At 43.6% G+C, this 25815-nt stretch overlaps 1 protein-coding gene across 1 annotated transcript in view; it reads right to left on the bottom strand.

The window, feature by feature from the left end:
- Positions 1-25815, bottom strand: part of PGM5 (phosphoglucomutase 5) — a 210019-nt gene that overhangs the window by 34751 nt on the left and 149453 nt on the right. The window contains exon 10 of the mRNA XM_019966038.2: positions 10687-10821. Coding sequence (XP_019821597.2) covers positions 10687-10821 — 135 coding nt within the window. The remainder of the gene's footprint in view (positions 1-10686; positions 10822-25815) is intronic.

Raw genomic sequence — 25815 nt, 5'->3', positions numbered from 1 at the left:
CTGACCTTGTGCCTTGGAGCTGTCTTGCCACCTCTGGGTGTGTCTGTTGGCTTATAGATTGGGGATTAAGGTTTACTTGAAGTTGATTTGTCATCTTGGACCCAATTGATTTTAATTGGTTTCAAAGTTTGTGCTCTGCCCCCTTCCCTCCTGTTTCATGCTCTTTTCCTGAGCCCCATCCAGACCCACAAGGTCTCTACAAGCTGGCCTTGGGAGGGAAATAACTCTATAATATCCAACCCCTAATCCTACCCAATACTGATCACACTGGAGATCTTGGGGACGCCCAAACTCCAGTCCGGGGGTCCCAGGAGGTCATCACGCCTTGACCTGCCTAGGGTTCAGTCTTTGAGAGGTTGTCACGCCTCAACCTGCTCGGGGATCCTTTAGTCCCAGGGGTCCCAGGAGGTTGTCACGCCTCGACCTGCCCAGGGACTCAATCCTCGGGAGGCCGTCACGCCTCGACCTGCCCGGGGATTTGATCTCTAGGAGGCTGTCACACCTCAGTCTGCCTGGGGATCTGCACCCTGACCCGGGGACGCCTGGCTCTCAGGTTGCAACAGTACTAGGTAGGATGAACTTACATTATATCTATTCCCATCCACGGTGGGCAAAACAAACCTCTTAATTCTACCCAGCATTGGTAACACTGGAGATCTTGGGGACGCCCAAACTCCAGTCCGGGGGGTCCCAGGAGGTCATCACGCCTTGACCTGCCTAGGGATCAGTCTTCGAGAGGTTATCACATCTCAACCTGTTCGGGGATCCTTTAGTCTCAGAGGTCCCAGGAGGTCGTCACGCCTCGACCTGCCCAGGGACCCAATCCTCGGGAGACCATCACGCCTCGACCTGCCCGGGGATTTGATCTCTAGGAGGCTGTCACACCTCAGTCTGCCTGGGGATCTGCACCCTGACCCGAGGACGCCTGGCTCTCAGGCTGCAACAGTTCTGGGTAAGATGAACTTATATCGTATCTATTCCTGTCCACGATGGGCAAACTAGCAATGAGTTACAAATCTCTTAATTCTACCCAGCATTGGTCACACTGGAGATCTTGGGGACGCCCAAACTCCAGTCCGGGGGGTCCCAGGAGGTCATCACGCCTTGACCTGCCTAGGGATCGGTCTTCGAGAGGTTTTCACGCCTCAACCTGTTCGGGGATCCTCTAGTCCCAGGGGTCCCAGGAGGTCGTCACGCCTCGACCTGCCCAGGGACTCAATCCTCGGGAGGCCGTCACGCCTCGACCTGCCCGGGGATTCAATCTATAGGAGGCTGTCACGCCTCAGCCTGCCTGGGGATCTGCACCCTGACCCAGGGACGCCTGGCTCTCAGGTTGCAACCGTTCTGGGTAGGATAAGCTTCAGAAAGACTCACCCCTAAGGAAGTCTACCTATGGAAACATAAAGAAGCCTATTACTTGTGGGACTGTGCCCAGTCTCAGCAGTAACTCAGGAGCCCAATAAGAACCCCATTGCCTTTTTGGAGAGGCTAAAAGAGGCACTCCAAAAGTTTACCAACCTGGACTTAGACTCTTACGAGTGACGAGTGATTTTAAAGGACAAATTCCTGTCCCAATGTGCATCAGATATCAGAATTAAGTTACAGCAGCTACAACAGCAGGACCCTGCTACCTCTTTAGATGAGATGGTCCAGACAGCCACCAATACCTTTTATAACAGGGAACAGGAGAAGGAGGCCAAGGCCCAGGAGAAGGAGAGAAAGAAAGAGACAAGGCATGCCCAGATGCTGGCTGCCCTCCAGAGAAGCCCTATGGCAAACCCTGAGTTCTTGAGGGACAAGGCACGAGACAGATGCCTGATCTGTAGACAGGTGGGGCATTGGGCCAAAGAGTGTCCAAACCGTGACAAGTCTCCTAGAAATGGCCACAAATTTGCCACAAATGCCATCAACTGGGACACTGGGCGGCACTCTGCCCCGGGGACCCAAGAGTCTCAAGGTCAAGTGCCAAGCCTACCCTCACGATGGTTCAAGAGGACTGAAGCGGCCTGCTCCAGCCAGCCCTCCTGTCACAGATAACCATCACGGTGCTGGAGCCAAGGGTGCAACTGGATGTGGCAGGAAGGTCCGAGAATTTCTTGGTTGACGCAGGGGCTACCGACTCTGTCTTCATCTCCTACTCCGGAGCCTTCTCCTCCCAAACCTGTACCATTTTGGGTGCTACAGGAAAAGCAACTACTAAAAGATTCACCCAAGCACTTCTTTGTTGCTGGGATGGACAAATATTTTCCCACCAGTTTCTGGTGGTCCCTGAGTGTCCTACCCCCTTATTGGGAAGAGATATACTCACTAAACTGGGGACCACCCCTGTGATGGGAAGTTTTTCAGCCCATAGAGCTCTACAGCTCCTGGTTACTACTGAAGAACCCATTATACCTTCAATAGAGAGGGACCAAAAACTATGGGAAGACAAAATTAACCTCCAGGTGTGGGACCAGGGGATTCCTGGACGAGCCCACCAAGCTGAACCGGTCATCATTGTCCTCCGAGATCCCACTCGGTTTCCTAACCGGAAACAATATCTTCTCAAAAGAGAGGCTCGGGAGGGACTACAGCCTTTAATAAAAAAATTCCTTGCTTGTGGGCTACTGGTCCCTACCAGTTCGCCATGTAACACCCCAATCCTTTCAGTAAAGAAAAAAGACGGAACCTGGTGAATGGTTCAAGATCTCCAAATCATAAATGAAGCTGTAGTTCCCCTCCATCCCACAGTACCCAATCCCTATGTAATCTTGGGAGAAATCCCACCCAGTGCCAAATGGTTTATTGTCTTGGATCTCAAAGATGCATTTTTTTGCATACCACTGGCTAAAGAATCCCAATACCTTTTTGCCTTTGAGTGGGAGGCCCCAGGAGAAAAACACAAACAGATGACTTGGACAGTATTACCTCAGGGGTTCAGAGATAGCCACCACCTGTTTGGACAGGCCCTTGGCCAGGATCTCCTAGATCTGGACCTGGGACCTAATGGGAAAATATTACAATATGTAGACGACCTACTAATCTGCTCTCCAGATGAGAAAAGTGCCCAACAACATGCAATTCAGGTTCTAAACTTCTTGGCAGAAAGGGGATATAAAGTCTCCCATGCTAAGGCACAGATGGTCGAGACAAAAGTCACTTACCTGGGAGTTCAGATTACACGCGGGTCCAGGAGGCTGTCCTATGATCGGGTACAAGGAATTCTCCAGTTGCCCTCCCCCACGACTCGAAAACAATTGCGAGCTTTCCTGGGGCTAACTGGTTATTGTAGAATCTGGATACCCAATTATGGTCTAATTGCCCAGCCCTTATATGAAAGCTTAAAGGGACGAGATGATTCAATCCCACTCGTGTGGGGAACTCCTCAAAAAGAGGCAGAGACTACACTAAAACAGGCCTTAACTCAGGCACCTGCCTTGAGGTTGCCAGACCCAGAAAAAGCATTCCAACTTTATGTCCATGAAAGAGAGGGAATAGCCTTGGGAGTGTTAACTCAAAGGTTGGGATCTGAGCCCCAGCCTGTAGCTTACTTATCCAAGAGGCTCGATCCAACTTCCCGAGGCTGGCCCCCCTGCCTTTGAAATCTTGCAGCTATTGCAATCATGATAGAAGATGCTTTAAAACTCTCCTTTGGGGGCAAACTAACTATTTTACCAGCCACCAAGTAAAACAACTCCTAAATGGGAGAGGCCACTTATGGATGTCTGATCAAAGAATCCTCAGATATCAAGTAATGCTGATAGAAAATCCAGGCCTCACTATATCCCCTTGTGAGGTTCTTAACCCAGCCACCCTCCTACCTACCCCCGAGGGCTCTCTCCCGTTTCACTCTTGTCTAGAAACCTTGGACCACTGGACAAAACCCCGAGAGGGATTGTCAGAAGATCCTCTGACCAATCCTGAAGAAATCTGGTACACTGACGGAAGCAGCTTTGTCTTGGGTGGAAAAAGAAGAGCCAGGTATGCAGTAGTCTCCAATTTTGAGACCATAGAGGCTAAGCCTCTGCTACCAGGTACTTCAGCCCAATTAGCTGAGCTCATAGCCCTGACTCGAGCTTTAGAGCTGGGAAAAGGAAAAAGAATAGCCATTTACACTGACTCTAAGTATGCCTTTCTGGTGCTACATGCACATGCAGCTGTTTGGAAAGAAAGGGGCCACTTGACCACTAGAGGGTCCCCAGTCAAATATGGTGATCAGATTCTTCGACTCTTGGAGGCAGTCCATCTGCCCACTGAGGTTTCAGTCTCCCACTGTAAAGGACACCAAAAAGGGAACACGGAAGTGGCACAAGGGAACCAAGCAGCTGATCAGGCAGGTAGGAGAGCAGCATTACAGAACCATGACCTAATAGGGATTGCCACCTTAGTTCCACAGACTAATTTGCCAGAAACTCCTTCATATACTGAAGGTGAGACTCTTAAAGCTAAGAGCAAGGGCTTTCAAGAAGATCATATGGGGTGGTTCCAAAAGGAGGGACTCCTTTTTCTGCCTGGAAGCCTCCAATGGAAGTTGGTTAACTCCTTACATGCCACTACTCATTTAGGAGAAAAGGCCCTCCAAATATTACTAGAAAGGTCCTTCAGAGGAACAGGCCTCCACACAACTATAAGACAGGTGGTCTCCTCTTGTCCCACTTGCCAATTAAACAACCCCCAAGGAGCTCGAAGACCCCAGCTGGCCCAGCCCATCCAATGACATGGGGCCTACTCAGGAGAGGACTGGCAGATGGACTTCACCCAGATGCCAGTTTCTCAAGGGTATAAATACCTATTAGTCATGATAGATACATTCACAGGATGGATTGAAGGCTTTCCCACCTGGACTGAGAAGGCTGAGGAGGTGGTGGTCTGCCCAGGTCATTACAAAGTGACAATGGGACATCATTTACTTCTAAGGTCACCCAAGGGGTCTCTAAAGCATTGGGCATTACTTATTATCTCCATTGTGCCTGGAGGCCTCAGTCTTCAAGAAAAGTAGAAAGGGCCAATCAATTCTTAAAATCAGCGATAAAAAAGATAACCCAGGAGACCTCCCTGGGATGGAAGGAGGCTTTACCAATAGCTCTCCTCCGCACCCGCATTGCCCCTAAGGAACAGGTTGGTCTTAGTCCTTATGAGATGCTATATGGGAGACCTTTTGCTCATGTCAATGACCTCTTCCTAGATCCAGAGGTTCAGACCCTCCAGTCTTATACCATGGCCATTGGGCAATTCCAACAGGATATATGCTTGTGGGGTATGAAGCAGGACCCAAAAGATTCTAAAGAGTCACCACTATATGCTCCAGGAACTCAAGTCCTAATTAAAGTCTGGAAAGATGGGTCCCCAAAGGCTCAACTCCAGCCCACATGGAAGGGCCCCTACCCTGTAATACTTTCTACCCCCACAGCAGTCAAGGTACCAGGACATGACTCCTGGATTCACTACTCATGAGTCAAGCCATGGAAGAAAACAGAAGAGGACACTCAGTACACCTGTGAGCCCCTGGGAGATCTCAGATACCTATTCAGAACTACCAATGAGTGTTATTCTAATGAACACCCCCCAAATCTGGTTTCTGGGGATAAGATTTCTCAGGATAACTCTAAGAAGCCAACACAGCTTGACAGAGACTGTACTCCAAAACAGACAGGAGATAGATCTTCTGATCCCTGAACAAGGAGGGACTTGAGCTATCCTGGCGATGTGAATTTAAAATTGACTAATGTCCCTACTAGTCCTTGTTATGCTATATTGATGATGCTTATGATTATTCCATGTACTGTCAATTGTCTAACCTGTTTTGTCTCTGCCCAGGTCAACCAGCTACAACATGCAGTGCCAGTTCAACAAAGATATAAAACTACAGCTGACCACGGAAAATATCACACACCCTTGGACACCGCTATAAGGACTCTGAGGCTTGAGACTAACAAGAGGGAGAGGCCCAATACCCCTCGCCGCCCCAGTTCAGCAGGAAGTAGCCAGAAAGACCTCGACGCCCCTAATCCCAAAGAATTGGGCCTCCCATCTCTTGAGGGGGGAACGTTAGGTAGGTAGAATAGGGAAAAGGAGTCCAAAATGGCTGTGGCTAAAAGACAAGGAAGGTCCGAGGACCAGAGTGAAGACTTCAGGCAGAACAAACAGCACTCCTGGCTAAGCCCAATTTGCATAGGGCAGGCCCAGGTGGAGGAAAAAACATATAAAAGGAGGAGCCAAAGCGCTTTCTGATGGACTCTCTCTCCTGCGTGCGTGCGCTCTTTTCTCTCTCTCTCTTTCTCTCTCACTCTCCTGCTATCTTCTAAATAAAATAGAGCTGTAACATTGATTTGCCTAAGAGCTGTAGCACGGTTTGTCCAAGACCTGAGAGCTGTGACGCGCCAAGGGCTTTAATGTCCGTTGCTCCAAATCTTTGTTGTGACGAGACAAAGAACCGAGGAACATACACTCGCGTGACAATAGGAAGCTTTTTAAAACTAGAGGCCTACATAGAAATAATTAAGGTCAGTCTCTGGGAGTAGTCCCAGTCATGGTATGCTCACCAAGGCCCCCAAGTGGTTCTGATGTGCAGTCTGGGTTAGAACCACTGATCTAACTCTTCTGGCCTGCTCTCTTTGTACTACTGGGCTTATATTGCTGATGCTTTTAAGAACCTGTCTGCAAAGAGGCCTGCAGATCTAAGGTGGCAAGGAGGTCTGTAGCTAGAGGAACCATCTGTTTTGGTGTGTTGGGGATAGTCTCAACATAGTGATTATCAGTGCCCCCATTTCACTCTCAGAAGTACTGTAGTTTAGATGATAAATTATATGTTCTTCCAACATAATACAAAAGGGCTCTGGGCTTTATATTTCTAGATTATAAAGTCATAATAAGAACAGGTAGAAGAAAATATCAGATAAATTCAGTGTAGAGACTTCTGGTACTTAGATATTAGCTTTTAAAATATTCTATGTACAGCTTATCAGAAATACATACATACATTTCCTCAATTTGTAAGGAGGGTTAGAGAAAATATGTCTCCTTCAAGAGACTGGGTGGGGTGGGGCATGGTTATATTCTGCAACTGAAGTACCAAAGCCAGCTGCTGATTAGTAGGGAGCTGATTATCAGCCTGTGATTACCCCAGGACTTAGCAAAACTTCTCCTTCCTTTTCCTTTTGGATCTTTAATTGTTCATTAGCTACTCCACCCTCAGGCTCAAAGGGACAAGGAAAGAAGTTAAAAAAAGGTTAATCTAGTGGCAGAGATAATAAACTTGATGGGAAAGAAAATGGAAACAACTGGACTGTTTCTGGTTACCTGTGAATTTAAATTAGTTTGGCTCATCCCTTTTTCCAAATTATTCCCAGCTGGTGTGAGGGTTCACTGAAGCCCTACTGATTGCCAGTAAAATTAAAGTAATCTTGTATTTTTAAAACTATGTAATCTTCCAGAAATAGGACTTGGAAGCTTTCTCTCCTCATTTACCAAGGGCACAGGGTGAGGGCAAGGCAAGCGCCTCCTCATCTCCTCAGAGCCCTCCCCACCTTTTTCTCCCCTCACTATCAACCCACAGGTGTATATACACAGAATTTTTTAATCTGATGCAGATAAAAGTTATTTTATACAACTTAAGACAAATGGTATAATTACTGTTAGACAAAAGGACCCAAATGGAAAATCTACTCACAGGAGGAGAGACTTGTGTGCATATAGATTGTATCACAAGTTTTCCTAGTTGCATCACCAGCATAGTTATGAATACTTCCACAAGGCAACCACAGCATAAATGTTTAAAACATGTTCTGTTCACATGTGTTTAAAATGTCTGGAAAAGAAACTATCCACATGCAAAGTAAAAGAGCCAGATGCCGATAAGTTAGTTAAAGCGAACTCGTTGCATGTGCACTTAGTCGTGTCCAACTCTTCACAGCCCATGGACTGTAGCCTGCCAGGCTCCTCTGTCCATGGAATTTTCCAAGCAAGAATACTGGAGTAGGTTGCCATTTCTCACTCCAGGGGATCTTCCTGACCCAGGGATCCAACCTGGTCTTTTGCATCTCCTGCATTGGCAGGTGGGTTTTTTTTTTTTTTCACCACCATGCCACCTGGGAAGAACTCTTGTTGAATAACAACAATAAGGGAATCTTCTTACTAAATAACTTAAATGGAGACAGTATTAAATTAGGGTGGGTAAAACATCAAAATAAATACCTGTTGAATTAAAATAAGAGTATCAATAGAACCTCTATAGATTAGAGAGGTACTTTTGTAGGCTTCTGAGTGCAAGGAGAGGGTGGGTGGGGGCATCTGTTCTCTGCTTTCCAGGCTGTAAGTCAGAACAAGCTAGAAGGATGGAAGAGGTCTCTGTGACTGAGAAAGCATCACAAGCTGGTGTTGCCTGGCCAACCTGGACCAGTAATAATCTTAGCAGCTGGAGCAGAAGGTCTTATCTTTGATCTCTGTTAACAGTTAACCACAGGCTTTTCCTTCCAGAGCTCTTGGAAGGCAGAGGCAAGTGGTCCTGGAAAGCAATGCTGGAAGGGGGCCCCGGGTGGTTAAAATTAGATGCCGAGGTACAGTTAGCAGTAATTGAGCCAGGTGGGCCTGCAGAGAAATGCTGTTTCCTTTTCCTTAGGGGATTAGATGTCTTTTAAAATCTACTCTACATTTTATCTTGACTGAACTGTATCATGCAATATGGCTGAAGTTGATGAGTCAATGAAGTCTATTGTTTGAATAAGGAAATCTATTTTTAAGCTAAAATGTTTAGCTAGATCATAAGTTTAACATTCTGAGGCCCATCTAGCAAGGACTGAGAAAACCCTCACTTAGGATTAGAAAGGGAACAGCAGTCATGAGACGAAAACCCGTATCAATGAAAGGATTTCTAAGTCATTCAAAATGGCAAACTTTTTCAACCAATGGAATGGATAATAACATAGCCATGGCGACTATAACCAGCATTACTTATGTTTTTATTTTTTTTTACCCACAGACTGATGTAGATACTTACCACAATCCTCTCGCAGCAGGCCTGTGATGGCTTTCAGTTTCAAAGGAAGCCTTAGAAAGACTAGCACCACTTGGCTTTGTGGGACTACCTCAGAGAGACACTCATATGTGCATAGGATTTTTTTTACACACGTCTAATGGCCTAGACATCATACTTCTGCACTTGGTGCAGAGGTAAATAAAAATAAGCAAACATCATAACCACTTACTCCAAGCAAATAGGGAAAAGAATGTTGAGAAAAAATAGCCTCGAGTCAGAGTGAGTCAGAGGCCTTGAGTCAGAGTGAGTCAGAGTTGGTGACGCCAGGAATATCATTCCTCACCCTGTACGTAGCTCTGGACTTTCAGGCCCTCACTTTAATCTCACTTCCCAACATGAAATGTAGAAGAGTTTTATATGGAATTTTTATATGGCCTCCAATTCTTGCACGATTAGGTACTATCTTGCATGAAAAGTACTCACTAACAAATTATGTTGGCAGACAGTGGCACATCCCTGCATGAAAAGTCTGGGATCCTGAGAAGGAAAGGCCAGAGTCTCAATGCTGGCCCTGCGCTCTGCCCTTCACACTCTCAGTGATCCCAACAATAGCTCTCGGTCTCCTGTTTTAGATAATTTTACTCCAGACAGATCTACTGGTTACAGGGTCAGGTGTAAGAATCTATGGTATCATTTTTATAAAATTCTTTGAGATTCTCCAAAGAAAGAGGCATTTTTTTTTTTTTTTTAATTAAAAACCACTAAATTACTGACAAAGAAAGATAACCCTTCCTGGTATTTTATTCCTTCCAGGGCACAAATTTGGCAAATTATAACCAAAAATTCTGGGCATCACTAAACTGAGAAGCAATGAGTTTTTTTTTTGTTCCTCTCCTTCTCCACAAAAGAAGCGTTGCAGAGGGAACCAGTGATTTAATCGCAAGGAACCATCTCATCAAGGATTCTGCTTCAAAACCCAGGTTAAACTAGAGATCAAGGCAGGGAGAGGCAGCCTGCAGAGTGGCTGGAAGTACCCAACATTAGAGTGGGGGGTTTCTGGTATTGCTTAATGTTGCCTGGAGCTTTAACAAATTTGGGAGTGGGGATATGGTTGTGCTGTTGCTCTTCTAAGTGAGTTTTTAATTAGCCCTTTTTTGACAACTTGAGAGGGCTCTGCTAAACTCAGGCCAGCCCAGCTTTGTCAGTGTCCTCCCTGAACTTTAAATTCAGAGCAGCCCTGGCCCCTCTTCTCGTGCTGGGCCAGGCAGCAACCTCAGGGAGGAAGTCCAGGCTAGCACCTGTACTGGCACCTCAAGGTCATCATCCAACTTGGAGCTTTCCAAACACTTGGGAATTGATCATTTAAATGAGTACAGTCAAGGCTCTGAGGAGTTTGACCAGCTTGACTCTAACTCAAAATTTTTTCAACTTATCTATACAAGGTGCCTCTCTTGAGGTCACTACAATCCAAAAACTACAGGACAGTCGGGAAGCAAGTACTTTGGGAAACGCTGGTCTAAACTCATAGATGCTCGAGAGCAATTTTTCTGTTTCAAACACTGCAATGAAAGAGTTAAATTTGCTTCGAGTCATTCTAAATGTGCCTTTGGCTGGAGCTATCCATATGCCTTTCTAGAAAGCAAAATCACCCTCACTAAAGGCCCACTGGAGCTACTGAAATTTGCCATGAGCGTAAGATACACTATGCTGAGAGTACAGCTCTGTTTTGTTACCTGGGGCTCCTGGTCATGACCGCTGGGATCCCTCTCGTAGCTTTCTGCATATAGTCTGATGGTGGCCCGCACACCACTGGAGGAACTGAGCCGGAAGATGAGCCGAGATGCATCAGAGAAAATGATCCTCAGGCCCTAAGAGCAAGAACATCGAGGATGGATCAGTGAACAAATAATTATACATGTAAAAATGATGAATACTGACTTCGGAGATTAGCATATTTCTATGCTCAGATATGCAGATGACACCACCTTATGGCAGAAAGTGAAGAGGAACTAAAAAGTCTCTTGATGAAAGTGAAAGAGGAGAGTGAAAAAGTTGGCTTAAAGCTCAACATTCAGAAAACGAAGATCATGGCATCTGGTCCCATCACTTCATGGGAAACAGATGGGGAAACAGTGCAAACAGTGTCAGACTTTATTTTTGGGGGCTCCAAAATCACTAATATTAATCATTAATTTAAAATCATTAATTTTAATGAAATTAAAAGACACTTACTCCTTGGAAGGAAAGTTATGACTAACCTAGATAGCATATTCAAAAACAGAGACATTACTTTGCCAACAAAGGTCCATCTAGTCCAGGCTATGGTTTTTCCAATGGTCATGTATGGATGTGAGAGTTGGACTGTGAAGAAGGCTGAGCGCCGAAGAATTGATGCTTTTGAACTGTAGTGTTGGAGAAGACTCTTGAGAGTCCCTTGGACTGCAAGGAGATCCAACCAGTCCATCCTAAAGGAGATCAGTCCTGGGTGTTCATTGGAAGAACTGATGCTGAAGCTGAAACTCCAATACTTTGGCCACCTCATTCAAAGCATTGACTCATTGGAAAAGACCCTGATGCTTGGAGGGATTGCGGGCAGGAGGAGAAGAGGCTGACAGAGGATGAGATGGCTGGATGGCATCACTGATTCGACGGACATGAGTTTGGGTAACTCCAGGAGTTGGTAATGGACAGGGAGGCCTGGCATGCTGCGATTCATGGGGTTGCAAAGAGTCGGACACAACTGAGTGACTCAACTCCAAAGATGCTCAGCATCATGACAACTTACAACTGGCTCTCTATACTCACTCCAGTGGGACAATGAGGTAAATCCAGATGCTCCCTGAGGTTATCTATTCATCTCTATTCTGTTTCTTTTGCTTTCTGGTGAATGTTGGGGAGGGTGGGATTAGGAGCAACACTATGAACAGATGCTCAAGCTCCCTTGGTCTGGCAATGTGGAAATCAGAAAGAGGTGGAGGTAACAAGGATGGGGTGATATTTAATGAGTGTCACTGGAGCCAAAGTTTTTCTCTTTGGAACCTGCTGGATGCAATCAGGTAGGCAATTTATCTGTTACAGCGAGACAAATTATCCACATCAAAGCTCCCCCATATGATGTTAGACTTGGCTTTAACTTCACCTCCTCTCTGTTTCTGCCCACATTCCCACACTCCTCTGGGATCCATGGAGTCCTACAGTAAAATGCTCAGGGCTGGAGCTTTGGCTGGGTTTTGAGGGTTGCTCTGTGCAACCTCATCCTCTTGGTTCTCTTTTTCCTTCTTGCTCGTAAGACCTGGCCACCAGCATGTGGTGGGGGCAGAGCTGCAGCAGCATCTCACACACTGCCCAGTATTTGACTTTGGCTCAGAACAGCATCCATTCTCTATGCATCTCTTATTAATGGCAGCGACATTTTAAAAAATATGACTGTGAGATCACATTGTGACTTCCGTTGAAGGAAATTTGTTTTCTTGAGACAACTGATAAAGTTATTGTTATAAATAAGCATATTGACAGGGGCCAGAGGAAAGAGAGGCAGGAACAAAATAATATGTCTGGTTGCTTGTTGATTCTGAAAAAGTAGAAGTCTCAGGCAAATTGATAGGAGACATTTTCCCTAAGAAATTTACTTGGAAACTTCTCTGGGTGCTTGTCAAGAATAAGCCATTAATAAAAATATTCATACATGCCACATGAACCTGATTGCTAATCTCTTACCCCTACCCTCATCTGGTGATATTGCTGGGAAACACTGTGATTCCATCTGAGCAGTTTTCTGCTTTTTAAGTTTTGTAAGTACATTTTGTTCCAATTGCAAAGTTAAAAGTTTAATCTCTTTTTGAGTGGTTCAATGTCTGCCACAATTTGTGTAATAACAAGGAGCCGTGTCCCTTCCTGGAATGTGCTTTCCATTGCTCTGTGGCACAAGTTTTGCAAACAGGATAGTTTTGCCCAAGAGTCATTCATGGGCATGTATTTTACAGTGACCCTCGTAGATCTGGTACAGGGCTAAGCCCTGGGTATATGAAGATAAAGACAGTATGTGCTCTCTATGAGCCTAAAATATTCTATTACAATGAGCAAAACTATTTTCTTAACCATCTAGTGTTGCTGGATAAGTGAATAGTTAGGAAATTCTGAATGGAGCAAACAAACCAATTTCTCTGCTACCCAGAAAGTATGATATACCAAATTCTGTACAGACTGATAATGAAACCTCAAGGGTTGGTTCCACCACTGTATTCATAGCCATGTTTTTAAAAACCTCAAAGTTGAAGCCCTAAAGCACCTCTTGTTGCAGATGCTAAATCAGTTGAAGCCAGCTCTTCTGATGACCTCTTGGACTTAACCCTTTAAGGTAGCTCCATTACACAATTAACCTCCCAAGTAAGTTTATGGCCACTGTGGTTGTTGTTCGGGTGCTGTCTTGTCCGACTCTTTGTGACCCTCTGGACTACAGCATGCCAGGCTTCCCTGTCCTCCACTCTCTTCTGGAGTTTGCTCAAATTCATGTCCACTGAGTTGGCAATGCATTCAAATCATCTCATACTCTGCTTCCCCCTTCTCCTTTTGTCTTCCATCTTTCCCAGCATCAGAGGGTATTTAAGAATTCAGGCCATGATAAACCATCAACATGGTTTATTATCTGCTCATAGCTAAGTCCTTTTTTATAGTGAAATGATGTTTTTTCTGTTGCTGTTTGTTTTTTACCCCTGCGTGTAGCCATATATTTGGCTATACTCATGGAAGTTCGGTTAGAATCTACATTGGGTAGTTTGAAATAGATTTTGCACTTGAAAAGATGTTAAAGGAGTGAATAGCACACATCAAGTTGCTGGAAATAACTCAATGTCAATGTCATCTCTCTTTCCTAAGGAGATCTTAATAGAGAATCCACGTTGCTTTGTTAGACCTCCCAGTGAGGAACGTAAGAATTCTCTTTCTCCACATGGAACCAAAAAAATACGTAGAACGAGTCCAGCTCTGTGCTGCAACAACCTGATAGTTCCATGACTGTTGAGCATCACTTGGATGTACGAATAGTTGTACTGGATTGTTTGGGGGTCTGCACGTTGCTCGGGTGAACTTTATGAATTTGCAGCCTCAGCATGAGCCATGTTCTCTCCAGCATGTATCATCACCTGCTATCAACTAAATAATGAGGCCAAAATCACCACTGACCAAGACTTACCAAGTTTCAAAATGTTCCATAATTCCAACAAAAAATACCAATAATATACTTTGCTTTTTATTTATTTATTTTTTTTTAGGTTAAACTCAGGCTTAGTGATATAGTCTGTCAGCCAAATTTGACCTGCCACTTGTTCTTATAAATCAAGTTTTACTGAAACACAGCCATGCCTGTTCATTTCTGTGTTGTCTATGACTGATTTGTGTTACAACTGCAGAGCTGAACTGTTAAGACAGACTGTCTGGCTCATGAGAGCTAAAATATTTACTATCTGGCTGTCTACAGAAAATATTTGCTGACCCCTCATATAACCATTCCATTATCCACAACATGGAATAACTCTACCCTTTCAACTCTACCCTAGAAAATTGAAAATATAACCATAAGTCTATGGAAATCCCAGTAGAAAGGAATTATGAGGACTGTTATAAGGGTGTCCTCCAGGTACCCCAACTTCTAGTCACTGTTCACCTGGACATATATTTGGCCTCAATCAACTTACTTCTGATCACCTACTCGTGACAGAAACGGATTTATTAAATTACATTTTAGTTTTAAGTCCTCACTTTTATTGCAGGGTCTGCACGGCAGTTATAAAATCTACTTTTTGCAGTCATTATAGGAGACTGTATGAAGCTCCACATGAGACATCTCCTCAAGAGCCAAGTGTTAGGAAAGCCTTTCCTCCCCTGAGGAACTAGGGTTTTTTTTTTTTTTTTTTTTTTGTCTTTCTGACAACAAGAACTTTATAACTAACCATGGTTCCCTTTTCAATATGGCTGCCAGGATACTTTATGCCAAATTTGAGGTTAAGCCCAAGTGGATCCTTATGATTTGCATAATTATGAGTTTTTCTTCCTCTGTTCTTGACTCTCTACTCTTATTTATATTTTCCCTAGTCTTGATTTCTGTTTCTTATTTATATTCTAACAATTTCATTATGTGTGTGTTTGCTGCCACAAATCCTCTTGAAGAAACAAGGCCTAGGGCAAATGAATAAAATAAGTTCCCTTTAAAGTCTTAACCCTAAAGTGTTGGAATCACTGAATTTTATCTGGGTCCTTTTTTAGCTGATAAGCTCTGGGAGGGCAAACCCGTATGTTCCTTGCTCACCATTTATTGATACAGCCTAGGACAAGCCCAGTACGCAGTAGGCCCTCCACTGATACTTGTTGAGTGATTGTCATTACATGTCCCACAACTGGTATGAATGCTGCCAGAAGGCCTCCTTCCACATTTTACAAGGCCAAGTGGAAACACACTCATATTCTCCACTGGTGAACTGGGGCTAACATATTCGCTCTGAAGGTTAACTGTGAAGGACACTGTGTCTACTCATTCTTCATTTTTAGGGCAAAGATCAGTTTCAGTTAAAAACAATGGAGTTGAACCATGGTAAGTTCTTTTCCGCAGCTGTGTGATCTTGTAAAAATTGTTAGCTAGCCCATTAACTGCAAAACTTAATACATACTGAAATCAGCCAGAGGTCTTTAAAAACAGTGGTACCTGGCTTTCACACAGACATGGTGATTGAGTTTGTATGGGGTGTGACTTGGGCATCGGTGCTGTAAAAGCCCTCCAGGCGATTCTAATGTGTAGCCATATGTGGACACCAGACTAGTAGTCTTTTTTTCTCTGGGTCACCTACTTCATGTATCAAGCGACTGACTATCCTACATGTCAGTCTTAAGGAAGATGCCTTTATGAACTGAGGTTTCTGGCATACACTACCAGCCACCTGGGGTCTTAGGAGGCCATAACACAGGGACCTAATGAAACATCACGTTGCTGCTGAGTCCTGAAAGCCTCCTCCTAGTGCCTTGTCAGCAGCAGAAGCACCAGAAGCATCTCCTCTTGAGCATCTGACACTAACTTTTTAGCACGATTGCCTAAGGAATTCCTGAAGTACTGAAGGGATCCATGATACCACTGTTACTGCAGCAGCTATAGCAGCTGAAATTTCCATGATGACACAACAGCCACACTCAAAGAAGGGAGAAAGATGCCCTCCTCCATTAGAAGATAATGTTAATTAATGGGATGGGGCATTGCACTTCCAGCCTAGGGTTTTTTCCCCCTTGGAGTGACCATAGCTGTATGCTTCAGTGACCAGGGTAGGTTTTCCCACCTTATCTTTGTCCCAATGAAAAAGAATTGTTAAAGAGCCGCTCCACCCAGAAATCCTTCAATCTGCTTCCAGTTACCTCTATAGTCTTTCTTTTCCTCCCCATATCTGCCCCTTTTTGGTTTGCTCTTGGTGGAGAGTCAGTGTGGAAGTGATACAGGAATAACAACGATAGAGAGAGAACGGGACTAGAATTCTGGCTAGCTTTATCAGCCGGTGGTCTTGAGTAAGTCACTTAAGCTCTCCAACCTTTAGTTTCCTAAAAAGTGGATGAAAATAATACAGCCTGGCTTACTGGGCTGTTGTATCAGATCAGAAAATGTATGTGAGAAGGGCTTTAAAAATTACAAATCACTGCTGCTGTAAAGAGAATGTAAAGAGAATTCTTTTTCTTAGGTTAAAACTCTTAGTGAAAATGGTGCTGTGCTCTAATTTGTCCAACTTTACAGATTTTGCAAAAGACTGCTGTATAATGCCTAAATGGCAATGGTTTGTGGTGTAATGCTAAATGTGTGTATATGTGTGTTAGTCACTCAGTCATGTCTGACTCTTTCGCGACCCCATGGACTACAACCCTCCAGGATCCTCTGTCCATGGGATTCTCCAGACAAGAATACTGGAGTGGGTTTCTATTCCCTTCTCCAGGGGATGTTCCCAACCCAGGGATCAAACCTGAGTCTCCTAGCAATGCTACATATGTATTTTTAAATTGGGCAGTTAAAATTAATTTTATTGTTAAAACTTTGCCATGTCCTCTGAAATCACTACTAAACACACAGATATGTTACCATTTATCTTCTTCATGCTTCCCACTGAATGGCTTTTTGGCCAAAAAAAAAAAACAAACAAACAACAAAACTCTTTCCTGGTTGGCCAATTTTAGAATTTTAAGGTCCTGAAAGGAAGACCTTAGGGTAATCCAGGCCACTTTCTCCTTTTACTAAAAAAAGGGAGGTTAGAAAACTTGCTCAGGGTCACACAACCAGTAAATGGAGGAGCCAGGGCTTCAGCCTACCCTTTTCTTCTGGCTCCAGGCTTGTAATCTTAGTTGAACCATATGAAACCACTGATAGCCATTCATTGCTTTTATGTGAAATATTTGAACAGTACCTCCTGTGACTTTGTATGGTTCCCCAAAACTGGCACAGAGCTTTACATAGAGTAGGTATCTGATAAATGTTTGATACATGAATTTTTTTTTTTTAAGCCCTTGTGTAAATCAATGCAGGGAAATCTGCAAGATGCTAAGTACAAACAGAGCAGCCAGATGTGGGTTTGGAGACTCTGTGACATGTTGCAGCCAGGCGGGGAAGGAGGAACTGTACATTACCAACAGTTCTTTGGCAGCGTCTGCCCTAGTCAAATACTGACTCAGGATGAATTCCAAGGGAACACAGCGTATGGCCCTGAAATCCGTACAGTGTCACCTATCCCGCCCGTTGGCCACCCCAGGCATGTGAACCTGAAGACAGGGCAGGCTTGGAAGAGAGAGACTCTGCGAGACTGACTCACATGTTACTTCCCACAGGAAATCCCAGTGATTTATCTGGAAAGCTTCAAGGTGAAAATATCACTTTGTAACATCTGAACCATATTTTGTAGAAGAAAGCATGCAGCCTAGAAAGCAGAAGATTTGGATTGGATAGACATTTCTTGCCATGAAAAAAATTACCTAGAATTACCCCATTTTTCTTTGTATAAGTCATAGAGTTAGCTGCGAGCATGAGTTCAATAGTGGCTGAGCTGGGGAGCTGCTAGTCCAATCTATGCCCTTATATAAATTACAGGCAGTGCCCCTTCTGGGTGGACAAATTACACAGAAGCATCCTTCCTCTTGGCTAGTCTGGACTTTAGCTTCTCCTCCCCAGTTAGGCCCCTGCCTTTGTGCAGTGCACTGACTACATAGCTGTACCCAGCTGCCCTAACCTTGGGAGCAAATCTCATCTAGACTTTTAAATAAACAACCAGCACTCTTGGAAACCAACAATTGCAAATGCTTATCTAGAAAAAAGTCAAGGTCAAATGGCTTCTTAAGTACACTTTTAAAACACCTACCCAGCAAAAATCACATTAGTGATGAGAAGCCTACTTGGAAACTGAAGACTGACAAGCTAGTCCTCATCCAGATTTCAACTCTCAAGTTTGTAACAATGGACCTAGGTCATACACATTCCATCTCCCTGTGTCTTTAGCCAAGATGGCTGCTGATATCTGTTCACTCAACACCAGGCCTGGTTCTGGGATATTTTGGATTCAGACATACTCTACCCAGACAACAGGGGTACTGTCCTCCCTCACTTCCTGTGATAGGTTGCAGCTTTTTCCTTTAATAGTTAATTTTCCTGGGGACGGCTGCCCTCCTGACTATACACACACATTAGTACTTCAGTAGGAATTTACTGGGATGCCATTCCAGAATGCTTAGATTCTTATCACACATCTTAGCAGGTTTCTATCAATACTACCAACATTTTAGAAGATAATACTAAAGCAATCAATTATGTCAGGAAAAGGTAATTCATTACAACAAAACCCAAATGAATCAGAAGGAGGGGAGTCAGAACTTGCCAACTAACCAAAAATAGTCTCTCTCTCTCTCTTTCCGAATCAGCCAACAGGTCATTACAAAGCACTGAATACATGTTCAGTGACTGGAAGGCAAACAGGCAAAATCAAGGAAAAGTACCCATCAGGAAAAACAATTTTTAATCCATAAGCTTCAAAGTATCTACCAAGAGGCCCAATTATCTTTATTTCCGACAACTACTGTGCTGTAGAATGAGCACTGCAGTTGGAATCATAATCGCAGCCATTGTAACATCCCACTGGGAATGTGACAGCACATAGGAAACTCAGCTCTTTCTCTGGAAAGCTAAACAAACAGTGTAAGTACAGTTGATGGGAGAAAAACATGCACAGTAGTCTGATAAGACAGTTTCACCTGAGCCAGCCCCCACCCACTCTTCAGGGCACAGCTTAAATATCACCTTCCCATGCAGAGCTTTCCAGAGCCCCAGTCTAGGTTCGTTCCTTCTGCTGTGCGGTGCTTAATTGCTCAGTCATGTCTGACTCTTTGTGACTCCATGACTAGCCTGCCAGGCTCCTCTGTTCACGGGGATTCTCCAAGAAAGAATACTTGAGTGCCCTCCTCCAAGAGATCTTCCCAACCCTGGGATTGAACCCAGGTCTCCCACACTTCAGGCGGATTCTTTCCTGTCTGAGCCACCAAGGAAGCCCTCCTTCTGCTATGCACTTCCAAATAAGTAATTTCTCTGTAATGCTCTTCAATAAACCTTGTAGTCATTGCAAGTTTAATGGCAGTCTGTCTTTCCTGCTAGCAAGTCCTATGCGCTGCTATATCCTTAATGCCCAGCAAGCTGATTGGCACGCAGTAGGTATCTGAAAACTAGTCATTCAATGGAGTCGGACACAAACCACACAAACTTCTACTACCTTCACCATGCTGTATTAAGGTAGAAAAGAAACATATATTTATTAAGAGGAATTTTTTAATCAACCACAACTTGTAACAGCATAAGGATTTCCTTTTTTTTTTTTTAATTTAATTTAATTTTTGGCTGTGCCATGTAGCATGTGGGATCTTAGTTCCATGACGAGGGATCAAACCTGTAACCCCTGCATTAGAAATGCAGAGTTTTAAGCACTGGACCACCAGAGAAGCCCAGAAAAAGGGTTTGTTAACCCAGATTTGATCACAGTATATATGTAATGATAACACTTTACTCCCTAAACATGTGTGTCACTTGACACAGGAGGACCATTAATGCGTTCTAACATTCAGATTTAACTAAATCTATAGGTGGGATAATAAGTCTGACTGAAGTGATATGTTCAATTCTGCTTCTAGGTATGCAAACCACACTCCAGAAAATGCCATGTTATAGGACAAGGGCTGTTAATATGACAGTCTCTTAGTTGGTTCATTGATTGGAACATAATAAAAGTTTAAGCTTGAAGTTAAAGGCTGACCAGTTAACTCTGAATAGAGAGCCCCTCCAGAGCCCTAGATTTTTCAGCTGACACTGTTCAGTTGCCTTCATGTGAGACTGCCAGAAACGAGGCCTCAGTAAACCTCTGTATCTGTTGACCAGGAGTCGGCAATACCATGGTATATATTAAAGTACCACATGTCAGACTAAAATGTGATTTCAAGATTGCTGATTTGCTATCTTTATTATTTCTAAACACTGAAATTAAAAAGTACAGACACCTCCCTGCATATTAAAATAACAACATTAAAAGCAAATTAACTTCAGAATCAGTCTTCAAAGTGTACTTTTTCTCTGAACTAATTTCAAATGGCTCTTTTTTCCAGGTTGAGGACGACATCAAAATGTTTCCACACAGCTTGCATAACTTGAAGAGGTATTAATAAGTTCAGAGTTAGTCTGACATAATCAAATTGGATTTGGTTTTCCACATCAGCTAACTGGTATGCATTTATTTACATCAGTTTTTTCTTTTGTTTTTTTTTAATATCAGCTGAACTTCTACTTGCAAATTACTTCAGCACTCATAGAATTTAATGATTTTGATCTTGGTAAACAGAAATATGGGAGCTGGATGAGTCATAAAGAGAGACTCAGTTGGTTAAATTTTGCTCCTAAAGTAGCAAGGTTTCTCATTTCAAAGCTAATTTTCAAATTACAGGTCATAGTTCTGGATTGATGCCCATTCTGGTGGCAATATGCCTTCACTCGGTGCTGGTACCATTTGTCAAGTTGTCTTTCTTTCCCAGAACTGGGATTGGAGCACCCCTTCTCCCAGAACCAGGAGAGTCTCATAGTTGGGGGTATAAGGAGGGGATGAGGAAGGACAATGGTAAGAGAAAATCTGGGTATCTATAATGCCCCCCCGGATAGTGACTGTTGAGGGAAGAGAGAATGTGCCAAACACCAGGGAAAATCTTGATATTTGCACAATGAATCCATCCTTGAGAAAAGATTAGGCCACCCTTTATGCAACTATTAATCAACAACTATACCCCTATTCTCGGAGAAGGCAATGGCACCCCACTCCAGTACTCTTGCTTGGAAAATCCTATGGACGGAGGAACCTGGTGGGCTGCAGTCCACGGCGTTGCTAGAGTCGGACACGACTAAGCGACTTCACTTTCACTTTTCACTTTCATGCATTGGAGAAGGAAATGGCAACCCACTCCAGTGTTCTTGCCTGGAGAATCCCAGGGACAGGGAAGCCTAGTGGGCTGCTGTCTATGGGGTTGCACAGAGTCGAACACAACTGAAGCGACTTAGCAGCAGCAGCATACCCCTATTCTTAGAGTAGCTAGCTATTGGCTACTTTTTCCACTTGCATTTGAAGAAACCAACATCTTTCATTCATGTTACTAGATTTTACCAACCAGAAAATAACCAGTGACATATCCTCTTGGGACCACAAAGGATGAGCTTCTATTGTTGAACCACACCTCATTCAATTGCTATTTCTAAATCAGAATCTCTCTTGGGTCCTGTTAGTGGAAAGCACACATCAACTTTTCTCTTGGTGCCCACAGTCACAAAAATATCAGACACTCGGAGGCAGCCATAATAAATCCCATGAGATCTGACAGGCCAAGTAAGGCCAGTGAAGTCCCTGGGAATTCATGTGAGGGGTTTCCTTCTTGCTCCTTTTTTTTTTTTTTTTTTCCAATTTGCTTGTGCCAGGATCTTTTAGTTGTAGCACGTGGGGTTTAGTTCCCTGACTGGGAATTGAACTCAGGCCCCCTGCACTGGGAATGCAGAGTCTTAGCCACTGGATCACCAGGGAAGTCCCTCCTTCTTGCTCCCTGAGGCTCCGCAGAATCTCACAGGCAGGACAGACTTTGCTGAACTTTTTCATAGCAGTGGAGTGGACGGGGGTGGGGGATGGGGGAGTGGCTTATCGCCAGAACAGGATTTTAATTTCATTTTCGATGGAGAAACATTTCTTCTTTATCTCTAGAGATACATGTGAAACAACTTTATTTTCCCACGGTCTGTTCCCTGACTCTGACCTCAAATGAAGGACAAAAAGGAAACAGAGCTGCCTTAAAAATCCTTTTTCTTTTTGAAGCGAAGTGTGTGTGACAGAGGACAGAGGATATTGGGGGAAGCAGAGAAATGTGAGTTTGAATCAATTCACAGATAACACAGAAACTGAGGGGCTTTCCCATGTCTTCACGTGACACCCTGCAAAGCTGTATGTTGTTGAATTCTTTCCCCTGCTTTTCTTATCACAGACAGAGAAGCCTGGCAAGCTACATAGGGTCACAAAGAGTCGGACACTACTGAAGCAACTTAGCACGCATGCATAGTTCATTAAATGCCAAAATCTCGCTTTCCCAAGGATGTTCTTTTAATATAACTTATTTAAGTTAATCATTTATTAATGTGTATTATATACTAGGACTTTATATGTATTATCTGATTGAATTCTCCCAATGGCTGTATGAGGCAGCCACAATTACTATTCCTATTTCCACAGACAAGACAGAAAGGCACAGGGAAGTTGAGTAACTTGACTGAGATCACCCAGCCAGCACATGGCATCAACTGAACAAGTCTATTTACTACAAACCACTGAATTGTACACTTTAAATGGGTGAATTGCACGTTATGTGAATTATTTATCTCAGTGAAGCTGTTATAAAATTATATTTAAAAACTGCACCACTAGGTTTAGGAGATGTAAGCTATTATATACAGAATGGATAATAAGATCCTACTGTATAGCACAAAGAACTATATTCAGTATCCTATGATAAATCATCATGGAAAAGAATATTTTAAAAAAGAATGTACATGTGTGTATAAATGAATCAATTTGCTGTATAGCGGAAATTAATACAACATTGCAAATCAACTATACTTCAGTAAAAAAACTGCACCATGAGAAAAACCAATTATATACATTTGGTAGGCTCTCAAGAAATATGGTTTTTCCAGTAGTCATGTATGGATGTGAGAGTTGGACTATAAAGAGAGCTGAGCACCGAAGAATTGATGCTTTTGAACTGTGGTGTTGGAGAAGACTCTTGAGAGTTCCTTGGACTGCAAAGAGATCCAACCAGTCCATCCTAAAAGAAATCAGTCCTGAATATTCATTGGAAGGATTGATGCTGAAGCTGAAACTCCAATACTTTGGCTACCTGATGCAAAGAACTGACTCACGTGAAAAGATCCTGATGCTGGGAAAGATTGAAGACGGGAGGAGAAGGGGATGACAGAGGATGAGATGGTTGGATGGCATCACTGACTCAATGAACATGAATTTGAGTAAACTCTGGGAGTTGGTGATGGACAGGGAGACCTGGAATGCTCCAGTCCATGGGGTCACAAAGAGTCGGACATGACTGAGTGACTGAACTGACAAAAAGTATCTACTGAATAAATGCACCAAAGCATTTTATTTTATAGATATTTTAAAATAATACCAGTTTACTTAAATTCAAATATGTCTTTTAGGAATGGATAGTGGAGAAGGCGATGGCACCCAACTCCAGTACTCTTGCCTGGAAAATCCTATGGATGGAGGAGCCTGGTAGGCTGCAGTCCATGGGGTCGCAAAGAGTCAGACACGACTGAGCAACTTTGCTTTCACTTTTCACTTTCATGCATTGGAGAAGGAAATGGCAACCCACTCCAGTGTTCTTGCCTGTAGAGTCCCAGGGATGGGGGAGCCTGGTGGGCTGTCGTCTATGGGGTTGCACAGAGTCAGACACGACTGAAGTGATTTAGCAGCAGCAGCAGCAGCAGTGTATTTTGCAACCATGCCTCAATTTCCCCAGCCTCAATTGTCCCCAGAAGTGAATGCTGATAATCCTGATATCCCAGGAATTCTTAGACATAGGCCTTGGGAGTGAAAGCTTAGCAATGGCCCCACCTGTGGAGGAATTTCCCCTGTGTGCCAACAGGATCATCTGTGGTGAAAGAACCATCTATGATTTGCTGACAACAGGTATGAACCTGTGTGTAAACTGATCTCCCCAAATCCCCAATGAGTCCAACCCAGACCTGCAGAAAGCTCCAGTGTGAGTCTGGGACACCAGCTGATGAAGGCATCACTTGGGTCCTAGAATCTGGGAAGATGAACAACCATCCTTCCTTCATTACTAGAGAAACTCCCAAGAGCAGGTTCTGATAGTATTTATGGTCACCTTTGAGCTCATATGAAAGTGAAAGTGAAGTCACTGAGTCATGTCCAACTCTTTGCAACCCCATGGACTGTAGCCCACCAGGCTCCTCCATCAGTGGAATTTTCCAGGCACGAGTACTGGAGTGGGTTGCCATTTCCTTCTCCAGGGGATCTTCCTGACCCAGGGATTGAACCCAAGTCTCCTGCATTGCAGGCAGACGCTTTACCGTCTGAGCCACTAGGGAACCCCAGATGAAAGAATATGGAAAAAAAATCAATAAATTCTAGAGTAAAAATGGAAACCAATATTCAGGGTTGAAGGGGAGGGACATGGAATAAATCAAAGGCCACATTTGAGATCCAGTTGAAGAATTAGCCTGATATGAAAGATTAAAGAGGAGTCAAGAAAAAAAGCACCCAAATGCTGAGGCCACTGAGGAAGAAACAAAGCAGAGTGTTAGTAGATTTAACAACAAAACAAATGAGCTCAAGCTTTGCATAAGGAGATCAAGTTCAGAACCTACCAATGACTAGACAACCCCTTCAAGGAACGGTTTTCAAGACTGCCTCATCAGGGAAGAAAAAACCTCTCAGGGATACTTTAGAAAGCATGTATTTTACGACTCTTGAGTTCTATGCAACAACAACAAAATGAGTCTTAGATTAGGGAAGTTTGTTCTGAGGACTCTGTATGAAATAGAAGTGAGAATATGGTACAAAACTGGAACAGAATTTTATCTGAGCCATGGAGGTTCAAGGATGTGCTGAGCTCCTGGCTTCACATCTCCAGGACTCACTGGTATTATTTTAGAGAGAATTCATCCCGTCTACAAGAAAGCATTCTTGTGCAAAACAAATCATAGCCATGAAAGATGCATGGTGCACTCCTTGTGTAAAGGCTAGGAGTTTTTGTATATGTTATTTCATTCTATTTCTAAAACAGCTCTGTGACACAGATGTTTTACAGATGAGAAAGAAACCAGAGACCAAAGAAATCTAACAACTCTTCCAACTAGTAAGTGGCGGGAGCAGGATTCAATTCTGGGTCTTCAAACTTCTTCATGACTAGTTTTTCCACTATCCTACACCTTTCTAAAGTAAGACTGTGATGAATTTGTCCAGCTATGGAAGGCCTTCTAGAATGAAAGACTGACATTTTGACAGAGATGAAAGATCACTGTAAAACTAAAGCAGACTAGACTGAGAATACAACAGAGTATTCTCAGAATACAGAGTAACAGGAGGGCACTAGGCTTTGGAACATCAGCAAGTCAGAGGACCCTAGGACAAGGACTAGGTATAAAACACCAGTCAAAGTAAAAACAGCAATATCTACCATTATATCTAGTCCCCTCAAACTACAGCATCTGATTTATTTTGTTGTCTGTAGTTGATGAAGCATGTATAAGA

This window comes from Bos indicus, chromosome 8 (genome assembly GCF_029378745.1).
Source record: "Bos indicus isolate NIAB-ARS_2022 breed Sahiwal x Tharparkar chromosome 8, NIAB-ARS_B.indTharparkar_mat_pri_1.0, whole genome shotgun sequence".
Taxonomy (NCBI): domain Eukaryota; kingdom Metazoa; phylum Chordata; class Mammalia; order Artiodactyla; family Bovidae; genus Bos; species Bos indicus.
The sequence above is the reverse complement of the archived record's forward strand: the minus strand, read 5'-3'. Positions and strand labels throughout refer to the sequence as shown.